Source organism: Liolophura sinensis, chromosome 2, assembly GCF_032854445.1.
Source record: "Liolophura sinensis isolate JHLJ2023 chromosome 2, CUHK_Ljap_v2, whole genome shotgun sequence".
NCBI classification, from domain to species: Eukaryota; Metazoa; Mollusca; class Polyplacophora; order Chitonida; family Chitonidae; genus Liolophura; species Liolophura sinensis.
In genome coordinates this window covers 7,269,441-7,291,655 of record NC_088296.1, presented here as the reverse complement: position 1 = coordinate 7,291,655, position 22,215 = coordinate 7,269,441, and the positions used below count along the sequence as shown (strand labels likewise).

Sequence of the window (22,215 nt, the reverse complement as noted above, 5' to 3'; positions counted from 1 at the left end):
CCTGCATTCTCTCTCCTTGTGTTCTAAAGATCACCATGGAGTACTCGCATGAATCTGTTGGCTTCCATCCTGGTGTTCAGTTCGCCACGGCATACCTTGTCCTCCATGATATGGCTTTTCCCTGTTTATGGGAGAGGTTCTTGCCATGTCTCTGTTTTGGGGTCATTTTGACTACACAAGGCAGTTTATCCGTACATTTCCTGCTGAGTCTTGAGGAGACTTCCTGTCCTTTTCACTGGAATTCTGGACCTTTTTAACCGGCGTGAAACGTACAGATCCGGATCTTCCAGTTTGTCTACCTTAATGTTATTGGTGGAAACTTTCTCCCTTGGACGAAGAAACTAAGCGTTGCTTAGATTTTTCCGTCTTGCGCTCGGGAATTGCCCTGAAGGATTCCAGTCGAGATTTCCGCTCGTTGGTCACGTGGATGATTTCCTTCTCTCCTTCGTAGCTGCTCGTATTGTCCGTCCAGAAGCCGGAGTAATCCTTGCTTTTCATGGCCCTGATGAGTAGTTTGGCATCCGGGCAGTGTTTGGTGTCTATATCCAAACAATCAGGAACGGTTTCCGGCTCTAAGTCAGCGTTGTCCAGACGAGTGAACAAGTTATTATTGTAGCCCTTTCGAGAAAGGTAGAGTGAAGAACAAAGAAAGAAAAAGCAAAAAAAACATTGAAGAAGTAAACAAATGACGTCTCACAAAGGTTTTAGTGGTATCGTCAAATCATTTCACACGTTGGTAAACTCTACCTTATTAATTGAGTGTTAGTAAATACCTTAGTCAATCAAATTATATGCTGGTAAATACTTCACTGAAAAAAAACGGTGTAGCAAAAAAGAATATCCAATAAGAGCTGTGTTCCGACATAAACACTTATTTTCTAGGAAGAATTTTTAGAGGACTTTGTAAATTAAAAATACGTGATACCATGTTGGTGCCAATTTTATCCTCTGTTGTACGTTATATGTATGGTTTGTCACATCTTGTCCCAGCAATGACCCAGGAGCCTCTCACCAATACAGTCCCCGTGAGTTGAATTCCAGATCATGCTGGCATCCTCTCCGGCCAGGCCAGATTGCAAATAATCCTGACACCGCCGAAATAGATGTCTTTTAAGCACATCTATATCTAGTCGCACCATAACATTATATGGCAAACAAATCAACTAATTCATTATCGAAGGCCGCTACAGACACAGAAAATCTATTCAAGTATACCATAACAGTGTTTCTTAAACGACGGACAAAAGACAATTCTGAAGCTTTGTTTACAATACAAGGTAGTTTTGGTAAAATTATAGCTAGTCAAGTGTATTTTGCATTTTGTCTTAGTGTTTTCTTCACAGAAGTTTCTTTTTCACTTTTTGCGACTCCTGTTTTTTTCACTGTTGAAAACACACCCTTGACAAGAAATACTCACCCCCCCCCCCCCCCCCTTCCTTTTATAAAATAGCAACTCAGTATAGTTTATATGCATTAGCCTGGCAAGGAAGGTCATGACTCAGTTAACATGTGATTTCAGCTAAGTCCTATATTGCTCCAATTTTAAATCTCCACAGGACGTCTCAAAACGGTCGTTTTCTGATTGGAAGAGGCGACCTGAACCCTTGTTTTTCCCTGAACTCCACCTCGTGGGTGATAACGTCCAATGACCGTGATCTTGATTATGTTTATTTGGTTTATTGTGATATTTGTTTGCCTGTTTCCAAGCATCCTTAGTTTACCCAAAGAAAATTTTACATTCCAGAGAAGTCGTTGCTACCATTTTCGTTTTCTATACGAAGTATTGATTGGATAGTTCTGACGGTAGAAAGTGCACGTCAGAAAAAAAGAAGAGCGCATTATAATGATATTCCCTGGTGACAGACGCAATGGAACGAAAAAAAGAAATTGTACTGCTCCCCTTAACCGGACCAAAGTTCGTGTCTTATCGAGGTCACCTGACTGGCTCTCTCTTGGCTTTTCGAGCTTTTTGTATTCCGCCATTTCATCTTTCGTAGCCATCATCTTCGCCTGTAGTGTCGTCAGCGTGTGTGTAACTACCGTTATCTGAAAGTCACTAAAACATCTTTCAACAGACTGATATTTTGTGAAATTATGTAATTGTTAAAATTATTTATTGTTTAAAATACTAGCAATTGATGAATCGGTTGAGGAAGATTTTGTTTGTTTTTCTTAAGAGAATTAGTAAAACATCCACCCTTAAAGTGTAAAATTTGGAAAAGTGGACTTGCGTTTACAGCTCTATATCTATATAAGTTATTGTGCAATATAAGTGTTCACTGTAAGTCACATATTATTTGGTAAAACTGCAAGTTGAATCAGATGTAATGGTTTTATATTTTCGGTTAGCAGTTTGTAAAACGATACACGATATGTGTAAAAATGGCATATGTGTCCACATAGACCCATATGAAGTCGGAAATTGGATTAATTGATGCGTCGTAGGTTTTCTCTCTAAATTACACATGCGTCTGAAACTTTAAGTTTGTCAAATATTGGCTTAGAAGGGACAGGTTTTATATTTCCGGTTATTGGATAGAATTACCAGAATTTGTAAAACCATGATCCCGATCATTAAATTTTTGTAGGGACATATATCTTGAAAAGACAATAGGTGTTCTCTGTAGGTTAAATAATCTCTGTAAGTTATATAATATCACGAAATTGTCAAACGTTTGTCAGCTACTGACTTAACTGGAGTAAGTTTTACATTTTCAGTTGCCAGCATTTGTAAAATAACACATCCTCACACGAAAATTACTAGAAGTTGCTTAAATGTGTTGGGAACGTGCATGACATGAAATGCCACATATAGGTAATATAGGTGGGATACATTTCAAAATTTTAACTTAATTTCCACACTAAAAGAAAAGTTTTAGGTGTTCAGATAACATGCACTAACTGTCAACGGGGAAGTTATCCTGGTCTGTCATATGAAAATTAGTCGATTATATTTCTTCAAACGGAAATACATGCATGTCGTTTAAAATGTAAATTTATTTATTTATTTGTTTGTTTAAAAGGCGCTAAAAAATTGGAAGCAGGGGCATACTGTCGGTGAAAGGTGTTTATTTATTTTATTTCTTTTTTGTTGTTGGATTGGTGTTTTACACCGTACTCAGGAATATTTCACTTATACGACAGCAGCTAGCATTATGGAACGAGGAAACCCGACACAGATCCGGGGAAAACCCACGCCATCCGCAGGTTACTGTAAGATCTTCCCTTGTATGTCCAGAGAGGAAGCCAACATGAATCGATTTTTGACCTTGATTTGAGCGATAAAGGCTTATATGACGGTTACGAATGTAGCCGCTCCTTGCAGTTTAAGTGTCTCTCTCTTCTTTGTTACGCTATAAAAATGAGCCTAAGGGTATTGGGCTATCGCGTTTGTTGGAAGTCAATGAAACAGCCAATGAAAACTTCAGAATAGATTCATCAACATGATATGACGTTGTTGGGCTGGATTACCTCCCCTATTCTATTAGGCTAAGTTCATGTGTCATTGGATATTGGCTTTGGGACTTCCGCAGAAATTGAAGTTAATATGCAAGTATAGCCAAAATTTTAATTTATTTTAAGATGAACAGATTGCGATACTACTTGTTTATGTCATACTGTCACGACGACACATACGGTAGAGATACGTTGTCTTGGTGCATTGGTCACTTGTAATTAAAAAACTTGAAATATCCAGCTGATAATAGTATTTAAAGGTCTCTATCATGTTTGTTAATGGTTTTGTAACCAGTGATTTGGCCTCCATACTCCATGCAAACCAGCCTGTATTCCTTTAGCGACCAAAAGTTTTCATTTACCAATAAACCGAACAACTCAAGCTTCCGCCATGCAGCTGTTGTTTTTGTCAGACAGAAGACATCCGGTCCAAGCATTACCAGATCGCCGTTTCTGATTGGTCAGTGGCTCTTTCAAGTTCATATTCCATTCAACATTTGACCAATGACTATCCACGTAAGGAATGATATGAACCCGGTGCGGAGATAATGTCATGTACACTCAAACAATTAATCTGTTAAAGTTAAGTGTTTCTGATCATCTTTGCGTTTCGTTTTTCTTTCCATTTTGCTTTCCTAATTGTAAAGGTGGTAGCCCGAAAATCTGGTCTCATAATCTACAAACACGTGCAGGCCGCTGAACTAGAAATTACTCAATATTAAAAGTTCACAGCCGATTTCTTGACCACCCTAATTCTTCTAATTTTGAAGGAAATGTTATCAATTTCGTTGACTGGAGATTTTTGACACGTTCGTAGTTTTCTACCGTCATTACTTCATCCCATCAGGTAATGTATAGATCTGGTATTACAAAGAGAGGAAAACCAGCTTCCAGATAAGATACACATCAGGTAATGTATAGATCCGGTATTACAAAGAGAGGAAAACCAGCTCTCCAGATAAGATACACACAGGTAATGTATAGATCCGTATTACAAAGAGAGAAAACCAGCTCTCCAGATAAGATACACATCAGGTAATGTATAGATCAGGTATTACAAAGAGAGGAAAACCAGCTCTCCAGATAAGATACACACAGGTAATGTATAGATCCGGTATTACAAAGAGAGGAAAACCAGCTCTCCAGATAAGATACACATCAGGTAATGTATAGATCCGGTATTACAAAGAGAGGAAAACCAGCTCTCCAGATAAGATACACATCAGGTAATGTATAGATCCGGTATTACAAAGAGAGGAAAACCAGCTCTCCAGATAAGATACACACAGGTAATGTATAGATCCGGTATTACAAAGAGAGGAAAACCAGCTCTCCAGATAAGATACACATCAGGTAATGTATAGATCCGGTATTACAAAGAGAGGAAAACCAGCTCTCCAGATAAGATACACACAGGTAATGTATAGATCCGGTATTACAAAGAGAGGAAAACCAGCTCTCCAGATAAGATACACATCAGGTAATGTATAGATCCGGTATTACAAAGAGAGGAAAACCAGCTCTCCAGATAAGATACACACAGGTAATGTATAGATCCGGTATTACAAAGAGAGGAAAACCAGCTCTCCAGATAAGATACACATCAGGTAATGTACAGATCCGGTATTACAAAGAGAGGAAAACCAGCTCTCCAGATAAGATACACATCAGGTAATGTATAGATCCGGTATTACAAAGAGAGGAAAACCAGCTCTCCAGATAAGATACACATCAGGTAATGTATAGATCCGGTATTACAAAGAGAGGAAAACCAGCTCTCCAGATAAGATACACACAGGTAATGTATAGATCCGGTATTACAAAGAGAGGAAACCAGCTCTCCAGATAAGATACACATCAGGTAATGTACAGATCCGGTATTACAAAGAGAGGAAAACCAGCTCTCCAGATAAGATACACATCAGGTAATGTATAGAGCCGGTATTACAAAGAGGAAAATCAGCCTTCCAGAGAAGATACACATCAGGTAATGTAGACAGCCGATAGCACAGAGAGAGGAAAACCAGGTCTCCACACAAGATACACATCAGATAATGTGTGGACCCAGTATGAAAAAGAGAGAAAACCAGCTCTCCTGAGAAGATACTCATTGGGTAATATGTGGACCCAGTATTAGAAAGAGAGGATAACCAGCTCTCCTGAGAAGATACTCATCGGGTAATGTAAGTACTCGGGTATTTGAGAGGAAACCAGCACTACTGATAAGGTACCCATCCAGCAATTTGAATACGTTAAATATGAAGTTCGTATACGTAAAAAATCGTGTAAAAATACTGCATACGGTTCATGACATTTCACCGACACTAATTCAATCATTCAAACAAAAGATTACATAATACACAATCATTCATTTTTATTTAGCATATTTCTCAGAAGTTGGAACACAAAGGAGAGAAAGTGACAAAATATCACTAGATCATACATGTAGATGAATACAAATACAAAAACACCAAGCAGATGCAATGGCGCAATGCGCTAATAGATGACCTCATAATCTTGACTACACGCCCTCATAGCTACAGCACTATTGATGACCACGGTACAATATAATTAAAGACGGACAGCAATGAGAGTAAATCGTCACAATATGGCTGAAATATTGCCGATGTGGCGTTAAGCCATAATCATTCATTCACAGAGAGTAAAACCAGAGCAGCGACAACAGTGTGATTGCTGGCAAATGGCCGCACGTAACCGATGAAACATGGCCTCTTGTCCATTTACCTCAGTCAGGGTTTTATTCTAACTCTTTATGTAAATACATAAACAGTAGCAAGTCACACGCCCCCTCACACCATGGCTTAAGCAGAATTAGGTAAACAAAATGCACTGATGTTAACTTCAATTTAAAAGATGTCACTGGTATAGAATTACCCAAAGCCAGACTCACACATTTGCGAAGTTGTGTGTTTTAACATACATGTACGGGGATTTTGAAGCAAAACAAAGTCACACATGGCAACATATTAAGCGCTTGGATACATGAGCTGCGCATCAACTTGGAGACGAATGGTGGTCTTTGAGGTTAAACTTAAAATGGAACTATCTACCAATTCTGTAGAGCACACATGGTGATACGTGCCAATACAAGCTGGCTGTGAGTGTGTTACAAGCAGATATGTCAGGGTGTATATCATACATGTCAATTTACTTTAACTTAAGCACGTGTAGGTCCACAGATCTGAATGAAATTAAGTAAACATAATAAGGAGACAGTTCATCTTGTAGTTATTCATACATGTATGCAATAAAAGAGAATTAGCGCTCAGTACATGTACAACAACAACTGATCAGGTTTTTTAAAGAAAAACTATGGACAGTATTGTTTACATTAAAATTTGAAAAATAAAAACGGTGTAACAACGATACACCTATCAGTTCACCGGACTAAGCACATCCAAACCAAACACGATCTATATTCTGAACAAACTTCTTAAACAACTGACACACATCATACATGTAATCAACGTATATACATGTATTGAGAAAAGCATATACTAGCAATACATCTAAAACATATGATTTGCACTGGGCGAAATTATGACAGTGTCATCACATATATTCATCACACACGGTGGAATACTTACAGGATATGGATCTACCTGGGCAGTGAATACCATGTGTAGTAATGCATATTATCTTACATCACAGCACTTACATGGAAATCTAGTTGAAAGGAAATATTTATAATTTATAATATAAATGCTTATCATCCTTCCTCACTTTGCCGACATGAGGCCGTTTAATATGAAAGTAGGCCTAAGTGGATTTTTTCATTAGAAAAATTGCGAAAATCTGCAAACAGCCCCCGAAAACTTTCATTTTAGATTTTGTAAAACGTTTGTATCTTTCCTTAAGTAAATTAGTTTGTCACCAAAGGCATTCTCATTTTTTCAAATTTTATCGCCATTTCAAAAAATTGTTCTACATTTGCGACAATGACGAGTGCCAACGGCAGCCCTGGGTCAGGTTGTGAGTGTCTTATCTTAATTGGACTACTTTATTGGTATTTACCATGGGTTACAGGACCCTAATCCAGCCCTTCTCAGCGTCCCATTACCAGACGCTGCCGTTGCCTCGAAGTGCCTTTTTCGCGGGAACATCCTTTCGCCACAGTGGCGAAAGCAATATATGCCCTTCGACTTCAGTTGTTTAGGTTTAAAGTTTGTAAATTTACTCAAATTTAATGTTGGATCCAGAATCAATAAGGGATATTTGAGTTCACTGTGAAAGAACTTGGTTATGAAAACACACAGTTTTTAATGAGAATTTAAAATCGAAAACGTGTGCCCTGAAGCAGGTGACGAAATTTGGAGCCACGATAATTCAATTATCATTTAGATAATGTTGACCGGGTTACTTTCAATTTACTGGAACAAACAACCTTTTAATGATGGACTGGGGTACCTATGATACAATGTGATGATCAGATGCACATGTCATCCGGGATGGCAGATATATCAAAATATTCAACAATGAGGTGCCCTTCACCGGTGATTCCACCCACTGCCTTTCTGAGGACAGATAAGGCCCTGGGTTATCCCCAACCATTACAACCACTACCCACATCTCAGAGGTTACTAAGGTAACAAATGTTATGACTTCACTACCACAGCTAAAAAAAATGGTAGCTGAGAATGTTGTAGACAAAGGTGCAAGCTACATGTGGAGGTATGGCAAGGCACCACGCGAAAGTTTAGGGTATATGTATATTGTAGAAGTTGAAGATTTGCTACCGAATTATTGCGGAAAATCAATGCTTGCATCTAACCTAAAACTGTAAGGGAAATATCTCTTTTTTTTTTCTTCGGAACTAAAGTTACATAATACAACAAGAGTTACTACATGTACCATGTTGAGTATATGTACTGTCATGTATAAACTGTGACCTGTTTTGCTCAGTGACACTCCTGATTATGCTGATTTACAAGTCACCATTACTAAAAATAAAACTACCCATTCATTATCTACATGTATTTTGTCTGGAAGAAAACTAACATTGATGTTCAGGACAAGTCAGACAGACTGTGTATAACTACTCCAAGTTGTAAACTTGTGACAGATAACTGACCACTTTGCAGAAGAAGCTAAACATACTGAATTAGCCACACTGCTCACATTAACTAAAACATCTATACGGACATTGGTCAGTTTGTTTAAAAAAAAAACCTAATCAAAGTCTATTTCAACAAACCATAATATGACGGAAAAGATGTAATGAATAATTATCCGATGGTCAGGAAGTGCTTATCATATCACAGAGAACTGGAGGCAGAGTTGCAGAGTCACCCGTTACCAGACGAGCAGACACAGATCCAGGCCCAACACAAAACCTAACCCATGGCACGAGAGGCTCTGTGACGATAACATCACTGACAGTGTACATTACCTGGTTGTTGTCACAGTCCAGGAATGTCAGTGTGTGGTCATCACAGTCCAGGTACACACCCAGGTGATGAGGTCGTGTGTAACGTCTGTACTGTAGATAGTCAGGTTTGATCTCACCACCACCACGGTAACTACAACACCTGACCTTATCACCACTATACCCCATCAAAATGTACCAGGAGTTACGGCCAGGGTCTAGCCTCCCCCTCACACCACACCTCTCTTGTGTCACTCCTACATCACAGTTACAGCCATGTGAACAGGTGATGTGTAGCTCCCAGTAGTACCTGCCCGTCTGGTAACGCCCATCTGTCACAGTTCTCCACCACCTCATCTGGGACAAGTCCTTACCCTCTACCATAGAGCCGCTGTCAGTAATTCTCAGCTCACGGTCGTCTGTCTCTGTGAATCTCAGCGTCGGCTCTGCAAACACACAACAGAAGCAGTATAAACAACAGCAAACCATAAACACACGCTGTAAGACTGAGGTGTACACATACCGTAGTTTTACTTTCTCCACACAATGTCTTGGAATAAAATAACATATACTGCTGACACGAATGTAATTTATACACCGATCTCTCTCATTTTCAGCCAGTTTAAAAGAGTTGTGCTTCGACAAGAACTGGATATATGACTAACTGACGGGTACGACATAGGCCGAGTAATGCGTTAAAATACACACATTTAGCGCTCTAATTTGTTTGAAACTTATTGCCTACAACAAGAACAATACCTTCCTCTATCCGGTACTTGGTTTTAGTTATCAGTTATGGCACATTTGAACACAAAACTCACTATGAAGCTGTGGTAGACCTGTTGTCATTCGTGGAGTGACCAGCTACCGAAGCCGTCCTCTAGTAAGGGAGGTAACTCGCCACATATAACTTACCAAGTGACATTCTTTTGCCACAATGTTCAAAAGACTATTTAATCCATCAGAATTATTAGTAATCAAGAAGTATTGGAATCTTCTAACTATTGAAGTTTCTCCAATATATTTTTAAAGGATAGTTAATATATTTAAATTTTAAAAGCAAACTTATATCAAGTGAGGAAATAAATCTAGATCAACAATTATTTCTACATACATAGATGGAAACCCTTTAATATTAACAATAAAACAGATATGAGGGTTGTTTTCCCTTTGAAATACATGTTTGACACCGAGGGGTAGGCTACAATATGTTATCTGTTCTGTCCTAACAGTACATCTGCTGATTTGTACACATGAGGTAAATATCACTCAAGACACTCAGGGGTACAATATGTTATCTGTTCTGTCCTAACAGTACACCTGACAAAGGGGTTACACAACTATCTGTCCTGTTCTAACTATACAGCTGCTGATATAAAGCTCTGCAATGTACTTCCATTAAAAAAAAACGAAAAAAAACATAATGTTATATACACTACCTTTTTATTAATTTTTAGCGAACCATTGTGTATATAGCTTACATTGGCTTTATATTTCTTAGAATGGCCTACTGAATGCCTTTTGACTTCAAAGAGCCAACTGTACACTTTACGAGTACCACACACTATTTTATGTCTCACATTAGGTTGTGTTCTCTGTACACACCCTATAAAATACATCACCCTGCTGTATACGTCACTTCAGTTGTTGTCTTCTGGGCCCACTCTACTATACACCTCACAATTCTTTGTGTCTTTTGTGCACACCCTACTGTATACCTCACATTAATCTGTGTTTCCTGTGCACATCCTACTGTATACCTTGCATTAGTTTGCGTCTTCTGGGCATACCCTACTGTATATCTCGTATCAGCCTGTGTCTTCTTGGCACATCTTACTGCATACCTCACATTAGTTTGTGTCTTTTGAGCATATCCTACTGTATACCTCACATTAGTCTGTGTCTTCTGGGCACACCCCAGTGTATGCCTCACATTTGTTTGTGTACTTTGTGCACACCCTACTGTAAACCTCACATTAGTCTGTGTCTTCTGGGCACACTCCAGTGTATACCTCACATTTGTTTGTGTACTTTGAGCATATCCTACTGTATACCTCACATTAGTCTGTGTCTTCTGGGCACACCCCAGTGTATGCCTCACATTTGTTTGTGTACTTTGTGCACACCCTACTGTAAACCTCACATTAGTCTGTGTCTTCTGGGCACACTCCAGTGTATACCTCACATTTGTTTGTGTCTTCTGGGCATACCCTGCTGTATACCTCTTATCAGCTTATCTTCTTGGGACACCTTACTGTGTACCTCACATTAGTCAGTGTCTTTTGAGCATGCCCTACTGTATACCTCACATCTGTTTGTGTCTTCTGGGGACATCCCACTGTATACCTTACATTAGGTTGTGTCTTTTGTACATACCCTACTGTTAGTCTCACATGAGTCTATGTCTTCTGTGCACACCTTACTGCACACCTCACATTAGTCTGTGTCTTCTGAACACACCCTTCTCTATACAACACATTGGTCTGTGTCTCCTGGGCACACCCTATTGTATCTGTGTCTCCTGGGCACACCCTATTGTATACCTCACATTGGTCTGTGTCTTTTGTACAGTCCCTACTGTAAGTCTTACATGAGTCTATGTCTTCTGAGCACACCTTTCTGTATACCTCACATTATTCTGTGTCTTCCGTGCACACTCTATTGTATACCTTACATTAGCCTGTGTCCTTTGCCCACAAGGTACTCTATTATAGGTTATTTGATTGTATGGTCCTGTATGGACGAGTCCTGGGTGCCCAGGAAAGGGACGAGCTTGCGAGTCTTTTTTGTCCACCCTTTTCCATGCCTCACATTAGTTTCTATCTGTTTTGCCCACCCTATTGCACGTCTAACATTAGTTTCTATCTTGATTTGCCCACCCAACTGCATGCTTCCCATTAGTTTGTATCTTGTTTTGCCCACCCTAGTGTATGCCTCACATTAGTTTCTATCTTGTTTTGCTCACCCTAGTGCATGCCTGCCATTAGTTTGTATCTGTTTTGCCCACCCTAGTGCATGCCTCGCATTAGTATCTATCTTGTTTTGCCCACCCTAGTGCATGCCTCACATGAGTCTCTATCTTGTTTTGCCAACCCTAGTGCATGCCTCACATTAGTGTATGTCTTGTTTTACCAACCCTAGTGAATGCCTCACATTAGTTTCTATCTTGTTTTGCCCACCCTAGCGCATGCCTCACAAGAGTTTCTATCTTGTTTTGCCCACCCTAGTGCATGCCTCACATTAATTTCTATCTTGTTTTCCCAACCCTAGTAAATGCCTCACATTAGTTTCTATCTGGTTTTGCCCACCCTAGTGCATGCCTCACATGAGTTTCTATCTTGTTTTGCCCACCCTAGTACATGCCTCACATTAGTTTCTAACTTAGTTTTGCCCACCCTAGTGCATGTCTCACATTAGTTTGTATCTGTTTTGCCTATCCTAGTGAATGCCTCAAATGAGTTTCTATCTTGTTTTGCCCACCCTAGTGTATGTCTCACATGAGTTTCTATCTGGTTTTGCCCACCCTAGTGCATGCCTCACATGAGTTTCTATCTTGTTTTGCCCACCCTAGTGCATGCCTCACATGAGTTTCTATCTTGTTTTGCCCACCCTAGTGCATGCCTCACATGAGTTTCTATCTTGTTTTGCCCACCCTAGTACATGCCTCACATTAGATACTATCTTGTTTTGCCCACCCTAGTGCATGTCTCACATTAGTTTGTATCTGTTTTGCCCACCCTAGTGAATGCCTCACATTAGTTTCTATCTTGTTTTGCCCACCCTAGTGCATGCCTCACATGAGTTTCTATCTTGTTTTGCCCAACCTAGTGCATACCTCACATGAGTTTCTATCTTGTTTTGCCCACCCTAGCGCATACCTCACATGAGTTTCTATCTTGTTTTGCCCAACTTAGTGAATGCCTGACATGAGTTTCTATCTTGTTTTACCCACCCTAGTACATGCCTCACATGAGTTTCTATCTTGTTTTGCCCACCCTAGTACATGCCTGACATGAGTTTCTATCTTGTTTTGCCCAACCTAGTGCATGCCTGACATGAGTTTCTATCTTGTTTTGCCCATCCTAGTGCATGCCTCACATGAGTTTCTATCTTGTTTTGCCCACCCTAGTGCATGCCTCACATGAGTTTCTATCTTGTTTTGCTCAACCTAGTGCATGCCTCACATGAGTTTCTATCTTGTTTTGCTCAACCTAGTACATGCCTCACATGAGTTTCTATCTTGTTTTGCCCACCCTAGTGAATGCCTGACATGAGTTTCTATCTTGTTTTGCCCAACCTTGTACATGCCTGACATGAGTTTCTATCTTGTTTTGCCCACCCAAGTGCATGTCTCACATTAGTTTGAATCTGTTTTGCCTACCCTAGTGAATGCCTGACATGAGTTTCTATCTTGTTTTGCCCACCCTAGTGCATGCCTCACATGAGTTTCTATCTTGTTTTGCCCACCCTATTGCATGCCTCCCATGGGTTTATATCTTGTTTTGCCCACCCTAGTCCATGCCTCACATGAGTTTCTATCTTGTTTTGCCCACCCTAGTGCATGCCTCCCATGGGTTTCTATCTTGTTTTCCGCACCCTAGTGCATGCCTCACATGAGTTTCTATCTTGTTTTGCCCACCCTAGTGAATGCCTCACATGAGTTTGTATCTGTTTTGCCCACCCTAGTGCATGCCTCCCACTAGTTTGTATCTGTTGTGAAGACCTTAAGGGGATGGATAGGTTTATGTGGTATGCTTAGTGAACAGCCTAATGCATGTCCCACATTAGTGTGTGTCTTCTGTGTACACCCTACTTACACCTTGCATAACTTTGTGCCTTTTTCCCAAACCCCAGTTTTGATCACACCCTAGTGTACACCTCATACTTTTATGTTTGTGTCTTCGATGCACACATTGTCATCATATGACTGAAAAGTTGTTATGTTCGACGTTAAACCCCAAGCTCTCACTCACTCACTCACTCGATGCACATACTAACATAAACCCTACAGTTGTTTACGTCCTTTCGGCACACCCTTCTGTATATTTTTCATACATATACGAACTTACTTGTAACTAAGTCCCGACGTTCTTTTACAGTCACCTGTCTAGGGACAACGTAGTCATGTTGTACAGAATCTAGAAGCTTCTGTTTGCTGACCTCATGTTTCTCCAGATCTGCTCTTATATCTTTTAGCTGGTCATCAATTCTGTGAGATGAGAAGAGAAAACAAAGAGACACAGTCGTGTAGTAATCTTGTGTACAACGCAGTTATAAGAATGCCATGATGTACTGTTCCTAGTAGATTAGATCTGATTTGTCCGGACAAACGTATGTTTAAACATTGGATATATTTTACAGTCGGGTCATGTTTTGGATAACTACAGTGCTGGTACTAAATGATATAGAAACATATCTGCTGACAACAGAGACCTCCAAATGTATAACAAACCCAGAGCGGTATTACACATTTATACATACGTTTTGGTGAAGTCTGTGGAACCCTGTCAACAAACAGAATTGAAAACACATAAAATCATGTAAAGATGATAACCGAAACTGAGATACTGTAGCCATACTTTCACCTCAACATATTACAAGTACACAGTTATAAAATCTTTTAGACCATTCCCTGATTACAATTACATTCCATTCTATTATATAGTTCACATCAGCTCTCAATTCCGATTAATAAATCCCATGGTGTTTCATGCAATGTAATTTTCCCCCAAAGATCTGTTTTCATACAAACCTTGTTTTTGAAAAACAGTGTGCAGTATGTTCTTTTTCACATTGTATGTTGCTACTCTATTGCTTTAATCGGACAGTGGTTCGGTTATGGGTAGAAAAGTTGACAGCGACCGGAGGGTACCACTGAGCAAAACAAAACTGTTGAATTCGAATCAACCTTAGTAGATTTGGCAGCATGAGATGGATTTCAACACCTGATAACAGTTCCTAAGGGTGGTTGTGGTATGGGTAACATCCGGAGTTGAAGCAGCTGAACCAGTGTTTGAGGATGTGCACATTTGACTTACCTGCAAAAACTCGACGTCCATTGACGCTAACAAATCTTTGGAAGCCTGTACCATCCTCTCCATTTCCTGGGTCTGTAGCTGAAAATGTTTGAGTATAGCGCTACACTCCACGCTCCACTGTGAATAGCGGGTTTTTATGCCATCTAAGGACTGTTGTTTCCATGCTTGTAAAGCTTCCAAGGCTGCACAATAAGCCTTTTCTACCTCCTGAGTGTGAAGTTCCTGGTTTTCCTACCAAACAGAAAAATCGCTTACTGCCTCATCCAGACCTTTAGAATTGTGTGTTGAAGAAGTTATATATGTATGTGTAACAGGGTGAAATATAAGCGCCACACAACTGTGGCTACAATGTATCTCCGGGATGGAGATGATTTCCCTCTAGTTTAGGGATGTACATGTAAGTGTCGACTCAAAACCCAAAGTACGTTATGACAGCGTATTATCGGCGATAATACATCAAATGGAGCTGTCTGAGATGGGCATATACCGTGTGTTACTTAGGAAAAAGTCATAATAATGATACGATAGTCTTATTAGATAAACCAGAAATAGACAAAATAAACTCGTCCTTTATGCAAATACATCTCCGCATCAAACCGTGTATTATAGTGTTTTTATAAAAATCGTCACTGTTCAGGTTTAACTCTTTGATTGTAATCTACATATATAATATGTGACAGAAGACAGCTTTATCAAGGCTAAATGATTGGCAGCTGTATGTTACCTGGATTTGTGAGCGATAGCAATACTCCACATAGTCAAAATGAGTCACTAGCGTGTGCAGTACAACCAAAGCTGAACAGGTGTCATGGAAAATACCAACCTGTATCTTGCTGTGCAGCCTCATAACTCCTGACAGTGATTCTTTAGTTTCTTGTAGCATTTTCTCCAGTTCACTCGTCTTGTTCAAAACAACTGGCTGTAATTGAAAGAAAGCTACATTAAAAAATCCGCCTTTCAAATGACTCACTACAGTACAGGACACAAAGACCCTTTCTTCACTATAGATCACAACCTTTGGGTTAATATATAGCTCCAAGTCATGATATATTTATTTTGATTATCGACCTATATACTGACATGATACGCGATTTAGATAGTGATTTAAGTTATTCGCTCAAAACATTCTTTGCGTCTTTTTAAAATCATTGAAAACTGTTTACCACTTCTCTTTACGTGATTCCAGCGTAATTTTAAATTTGCACAAATTTTTAGTTTCTTCCTGGTTCGTGTTAATCGTTGTATTGAGAATTGACCTTATGATTAATGACTCAGAACATCGATTTCGGTTGATGGCTGATATACGCATATCTTTTTCGCATTACCTTGTCATTCTCAGCTGCAGATGGTATATCCCGCACAGCATGTCCCGGATGCTCAAACACACAACCCACACAGATCACCATCCGACAGGGTTCACAGTACATGACGAACGGCTGACCGTGTCTAGCACATAACGGCTGCTGAGTTGATTGGTGGTCCCTGCTGACTTCACCCTGTGAGGTTTCCTGGGAGAGGTACTCCAGAGCCGAAATCAGTCGATGACGTTTTAGAGGCCCCCTCATTGGATGGAAATTTGCAAGACATTCCTGACAGTAGAACACACCACAGATGGTGCAAAACTTGACAGCTTTAGCATGATTGTCCTCCTCACACAGAGAACAATATGGGATGTCTTCCTCAACCTTAACAGCAGTAGAGAACCTCTCCACCATTTCTGCCAGATGAAAGTTAAGAACGAAAGTTACATTCGTGTGTAAAAACGAACCTGTCGCGGGTTAAAAGTGGATTTACAGAGAGCCAGGGCGAAATCTTCTTCAGCCCCAATGTCGGGACTTGACTCAGTATGATAATTTGGCCAGGCCTGTGAACTGCATTGGTTATGAAGGTAACTTGACCCTATATACTTTATGATAATTGGGCAAAACATTTGGAACAGCTCTATCTACAGAATTATAATAAATAATTTAAGAAATATAATAAAGATCACATTTCTAATAGTGATGGTTAACACGAACATGTCTTACTTAGATTAAAGAGGGATATGAATTAAGGTCAAAGTCTTCCAGCTCCCAGTGTTTGATTAGTTGTTGTCAGGAACCACAGAAGTACAGACTACAGCAGAGCTGCTACACCCTCCGATCACCACTGGTCAAACAAAATGTTTAAACCGTAAATGCTGACTTCGCTCCACTGTAGAAGTGTGAAGTACACGTCCAGTTAGATACAGTGTTATGACAGGGACAGTTTAAAGAGAACCTAAAAGCGTGGATTTGAGATATGTAACCTCAGGTAGACTGTAGAAGTAGGTCGGCGTCAGAGATACCTTCATACAGACAGCTCGAGCTAATGTATAAGTAGACCTACGTGCAGTATACGGCTGTCCTGACTGGTTAAGCTGTGTCATATAACACACCCCATTATTGGTGATCAATGGGCGAGGTTGTAATGATTGCTGAGTGAGAAGTTGCTAATACACGTAGCCTTCCAGTTCTGCAACACTGAAAATCCTGTGTGCAATTCAGTACATAATTTTCAGATGCGATTTACTTATACAGTGTAATACACCCCTTCTGTTTAAGCCCGCCTTGAAGTCGGAAGATCCAAGATCAAACCAAACACTTCAGACAGAGGACATATATATCCTAACTAGAAATTTTTAACAATTAAAGTTTTTATATTTAAAGCAAAGAGGCAAACCTTATAAGTAAACAAACAGCGATCCATACAGGTCGGTTGTTGTGGCTATCAATATGTATGTAGGCCCAACCTCAGACAGCACGTCGCCGGCAACCAACGACTTTCGGCAAAACCCTACATAATGCCTCTCAAGGTCAAAGCTTCAGAAAAGTACATTAAAAAACGTACTATCGTCCTGGATATAGTGAGAAGATCAACATAATTAGACAGTATGAACTTGAACCCAGCTAAATCAGTCGTTTCCTTGAGAAGAAAATATTGCGAGTGTTTGTAGACAGTATCAGAGGTTCACACACAAGCCGAGAGTAGAGTCTATATAAAGACACGCCCCCAGTCGTACATCGACTTCGTGTCCATTTGAGGACGTTCAGACCAATTAAATACTGTCTGAGAGTCGGGCACACGATCAAATAAGACAATTCCGTCACCTCATAGAAACATCCCGTCATAAACATAGACGTACCATATCTCACTGGACTTACCTGTCGACACAATCCCCACCGTGCTTCTCTACTTGATAAAACTGCTCAAAGTGAAACAAGAAAGTACTTGGTTCGGAGAAATACACGTCATCTGAGCAGGGGAGGTAAATCCCTCAGTATGCTTTTACACTTTTACACTCTATGACAATCCCAACCTGCGGATGGTCGTGAGTTTTCCTGGACTCTGCCCGGTTTCCCTCTGACCATTATGCTGACCGCCGTTGTATTAATGAAATATTCTTGAGTACGTCGTAAAACACCAGTCAAATAAATAAATAAATCTATGACATCCCCACAATGGTTAGCACAGTTCCCTTTTAACTTTATAGGCAAATACCATGTTTTAACAAACTACCATGGAGTTTCCCTAAACTGAATTCAGTAGTTTAGCTCAATTCATTTATATTTGTATGGAGATTTGCGTCTAAACACTGTCCAATGTACAGTCTTACGATGACATCACCTGTATATATAATAGTAGGGCTGAAAATAATGTGTGCACATCTGTACATAATTTTAAGATTCTATTTACTTTTAGCACCAATTACGTACACACACATTATGGGCAATAGATTTTAATTATTTATTTTACTTTTGTGCCAAACTCAAGAATGTGCACATAACCGTAAAAATGTTGGCCCTCGCAAAGGCCATTATTTGCAGAGTACTGTTTCAAATGCAGTTGATCGGATGGCTCACAGATCAACGATCAACAACAATTTACCTCCCGCAATATTTATTTATTTATTTGATTTATGCCGTACTCATGAATACTTCACTTATACGACAGCGGCCAGCATTATGGTAGGAGGAAAACTGAGGTTGGGGGAAGCCAACGACCATCCGCTTGATGTTGACAGACATTCCCACATACGGCCCGAGAGGAAGCCAGCATGAGCTGGACTTGAACTCGCAGCGATCGCATTGGCGGAAGGCTTCATGGTCATTGAGCCGTTCTATTGTGCTAATACCCTCGGCCACGGAGGCCCCTATGAGCAACTGATATAGGATATCATATAACAGACGGACTGACCTACATGGATTAGGAGAACGCTTATACCCCTGACAGGACTTTTATACTATCACAGTTGTTATATTTGGGTCAGACAGGCGTACGTTGTAAGTAAACAAACAGCGATCCATATAGGCAAGATATTCAGATTTTGTGTGTTATAAACGGCACTTCAACGCAAGCAATCGACGTTCAGCCTAACTGCTTAATGTCTTTTAGGTCCAAAGTTTCAGAGCCCCACATTAATAACGTACTATCGCCCTGTATCTATGGTGACAAGATCGACACAGTTAAACAGTATGAACCATGAACCTAAATAAAAATCAGTCGTTTTCGTTTATACGTAAATATCGAGGGTTCAAGGCTCACACACAGGCTGACATGGCTGTTGTTAAAGTCTATAAAAAAAACGCCCCATTGGTGTATCTACATTGTGTCGATTTGAGGACGACCAGACCAATTAAGCTGGGTCTGACAGTCGGCAATATGATAAAGAAAAAACAACCCCTTAACAAGAGTGATGGTTTCCATCCAAACTACATATAATCGTCTTGCAGAGCTTACCTGTCGACACAAATCCAACCTGGCTTCACAACATTGTGAAACTGAGCAGATTGAAATAGAAAATACTTAGATCTGAGAAATCTGTGCAGGGGAGGCAAATCCCTCAGTATGTTTGTACACATTTATACTCTGTGACATCTCAACATTGGTTTCCGCAGCTCGCCATTAACTTTAGGCCCATATGTGAATGTCACCTTTCAACAAACAATCACTTTCCCACAAAATTACTTCAGCAAATGGGTTCAAATCATTTACATTTATCACTTTTAGTTCCAAACAGAATACATAGGAAGGACAATTGAGAAATGACGGATGGATTTTCTGAAACCGGCATAATGAGATTAGGGTATAGTTACAATAGTTGCCCATTGAATTCAATCGGCATAACCGTCTTGGGTTCTCCGGGCTGAAAAGAATAGGACCTCAGTTTACTTGGCAAGCTTGTCGTAAAATAGAGCTCTGCTATGTGGCCTCGGTGAAATATAATGGACTCACATCTCCTATAATTGTATGAAGGGCCGTAGAGGAGTAGACCTACCTGATTGCCCTTGGTTGTCACACTAAATTGAAGAGAATGATCTTGCGAGGTTTTAAGCGCAACACTCCACTACGGCTCTCAGTTAGAGACTGAAGATCGGATTGGTTCAGTTTGAGCAGTCGGTTAGATAAGATATCCTCCGAACTAAAATCACAAGGGGTCGTAAATGTCAAGTGATTCACAACATAAAATTGAGAGTGATAGAAAAATCAATACGTACTTGTCGACATTTAATAACCCCTCTTTTCCTCAGTCATTCTCAATTTGCCTGTATAGTGCCCAAGTAGGCCTATGCATACCTAATCCCTCCAGGTGCTTTACATGCCAAAAGTTGAGCATGGTAATGGCCAATGTAGAAATAAATTGTTTTGCTTCCAATGTGCAAGAGGAGGCCACAAATCAACATTTATTGACACTTAAATATCACTGACTTGCCGATGATTGGGGACGATAAACCTAAAACCTAAAACTATATCTGTGAAAGAATTAACTAACCTGTCAATAAAACTATGTCTTCATCTGTCTCTGCACACAATCAAGGCATCACTGGACCTAAGTTTTGTAACATCTCGGGGTCTATATGGCCGAGGTGGATAGTGTGCCAGCGCGACGCAATGACCCAGGGGATCTCACAACGCGGTTTCTGTAAATTCAAGTCCAGCCTATGCTGTCTTCCTCTCCGCTTGTATGTGGGAAGGTCTTCCATCAGACTGTGGATGGTTGTGGGTTCCACTGGCACTTGCCCGGTTTCCTCCCACCATAATATTGCAGCCCCCGTCGTATAAGAGAAATATTCTTGTGTGCGGCGTAAAACATTAGTCAAATAAATAAATAAATAAATAAACATCCCCAGCGGAATCATCAATAACTTTGCCTAGCGTAATAGCATTGTTTTGTTCTCCACATTATGATCAAACTTCATTTTATCTTATCTTTACCTCAGGGTGAGCCTTATTATTTGGATTTGTGGTCGTAACAACGTATAGTACGTGTGGTCATAGTAATATTTATTACAAGTTTCTAACCCATTTGTCTCCTGAGCCACTGGAGACTCTCATGGGCTTGTTTAATCATGATATTTAGATGAGTGGTATTTTTTCCACCGTCATGGAAGGAGGCGTGTATTATCCTGGTTTCAAAACCCGGTAAGGATCATTGTGAGCCGTCTAATTACCGTCCCATAGCTCTTACCAGCGTGGTTAAGTTTGGAACGAATAATAAGTGACAGACTTCTTTGGTATTTATTAACCAACAATTTACTGTCTAATATTAAAGGCGGTTTTCCTCAATGTCAATTTAAAGTTTGTTGCATTGGAACTTTTATTTCTAATGATATAATACATAATGAGCACGTGGTATCAATTATTCTCGACCTTGAAAAGCTCACCGACCTACGATATGGGTATGGGACTTATCGCTTATCGTTATTTATTCATGTATCAGAACTTTTATCTGATCGTCAGTTTAGGGTTCGAGTACGGACAATCTTTCTGACTCTCATGAGCAAAAATGGGTGTACTCAAGGGCAGTGTACTATCACCAACACTGTTTAGCTTTAAACTTAATAGCTTGTCAAAAACTTAAACATCTAGGTCAGAGGGGTCTTTATATGTTGATGATTTCCTTATAGGCTACCGTGCTAAAATATGAATAGCATCGAAAGGCAGCTGCAGCTTTGTCTCAATAAGACCAAGAAATGGGCAGTTGGAAATGGTTCTAGATTTTCTGCATCTAAAAACATCGATATGCATTTTGTTGTAAACAGAACTTCATCTAAGCTTTTATGGTGAAACATTTAAAATTGAGAACTGAAAACAGATTTTTTGCTGGCAAATTACGCTTTTTCTACACGTGTTAAAATTCTTAAAGCTAAATGCTCAAATCTATGCGTCGGAACAAACATTCGTATACCAACTGTCAATCAAGATGGACATTCGAGGTCAACAATCGCAAGGCCAATTGAATCCCTAAGCTTGAACCCCTATTGCGTCTCTTCGAAATTGTTTATTCCAGGCGGTTTGGTGATAGATTTTATGAGA

The 22,215-nt window shown here is 39.9% G+C and overlaps 1 protein-coding gene and 1 long non-coding RNA gene across 2 annotated transcripts; both read right to left on the bottom strand.

The window, feature by feature from the left end:
• Nucleotides 1-306: 306 nt before the first annotated feature.
• Nucleotides 307-16,611, bottom strand: LOC135463071 (E3 ubiquitin-protein ligase TRIM38-like). Its single transcript, XM_064740391.1, has 7 exons — nucleotides 16,206-16,611; nucleotides 15,704-15,799; nucleotides 14,881-15,111; nucleotides 14,324-14,346; nucleotides 13,912-14,051; nucleotides 8,867-9,288; nucleotides 307-618 (listed from the first exon to the last, which is right to left on the bottom strand). Exons 1-7 carry the CDS (start codon nucleotides 16,593-16,595, stop codon nucleotides 307-309), a joined length of 1,614 nt encoding a protein of 537 aa, XP_064596461.1. The 5' UTR covers nucleotides 16,596-16,611.
• Nucleotides 16,612-20,175: 3,564 nt separating this feature from the next.
• LOC135463126 (uncharacterized) lies at nucleotides 20,176-21,034 on the bottom strand. The gene is made up of 2 exons (XR_010443523.1): nucleotides 20,672-21,034; nucleotides 20,176-20,320 (listed from the first exon to the last, which is right to left on the bottom strand). It is a non-coding gene; the product is annotated as an uncharacterized LOC135463126 (long non-coding RNA).
• Between the last annotated feature and the right edge of the window lie 1,181 nt (nucleotides 21,035-22,215).

Excerpts from the sequence above, each read along its gene's own strand:
- LOC135463071 (XM_064740391.1), bottom strand. The coding sequence starts at position 16,595 with ATGGTGGAGAGGTTCTCTACTGCTGTTAAGGTTGAGGAAGACATCCCA. Across the intron at positions 14,347-14,880 it reads TGGACGTCGAGTTTTTGCAG|GGTTCCACAGACTTCACCAA; the intron begins GTAAGTCAAATG and ends GTTTGTTGACAG. Across the intron at positions 9,289-13,911 it reads ACGTCGGGACTTAGTTACAA|AGCCGACGCTGAGATTCACA; the intron begins GTAAGTTCGTAT and ends GTGTGTTTGCAG.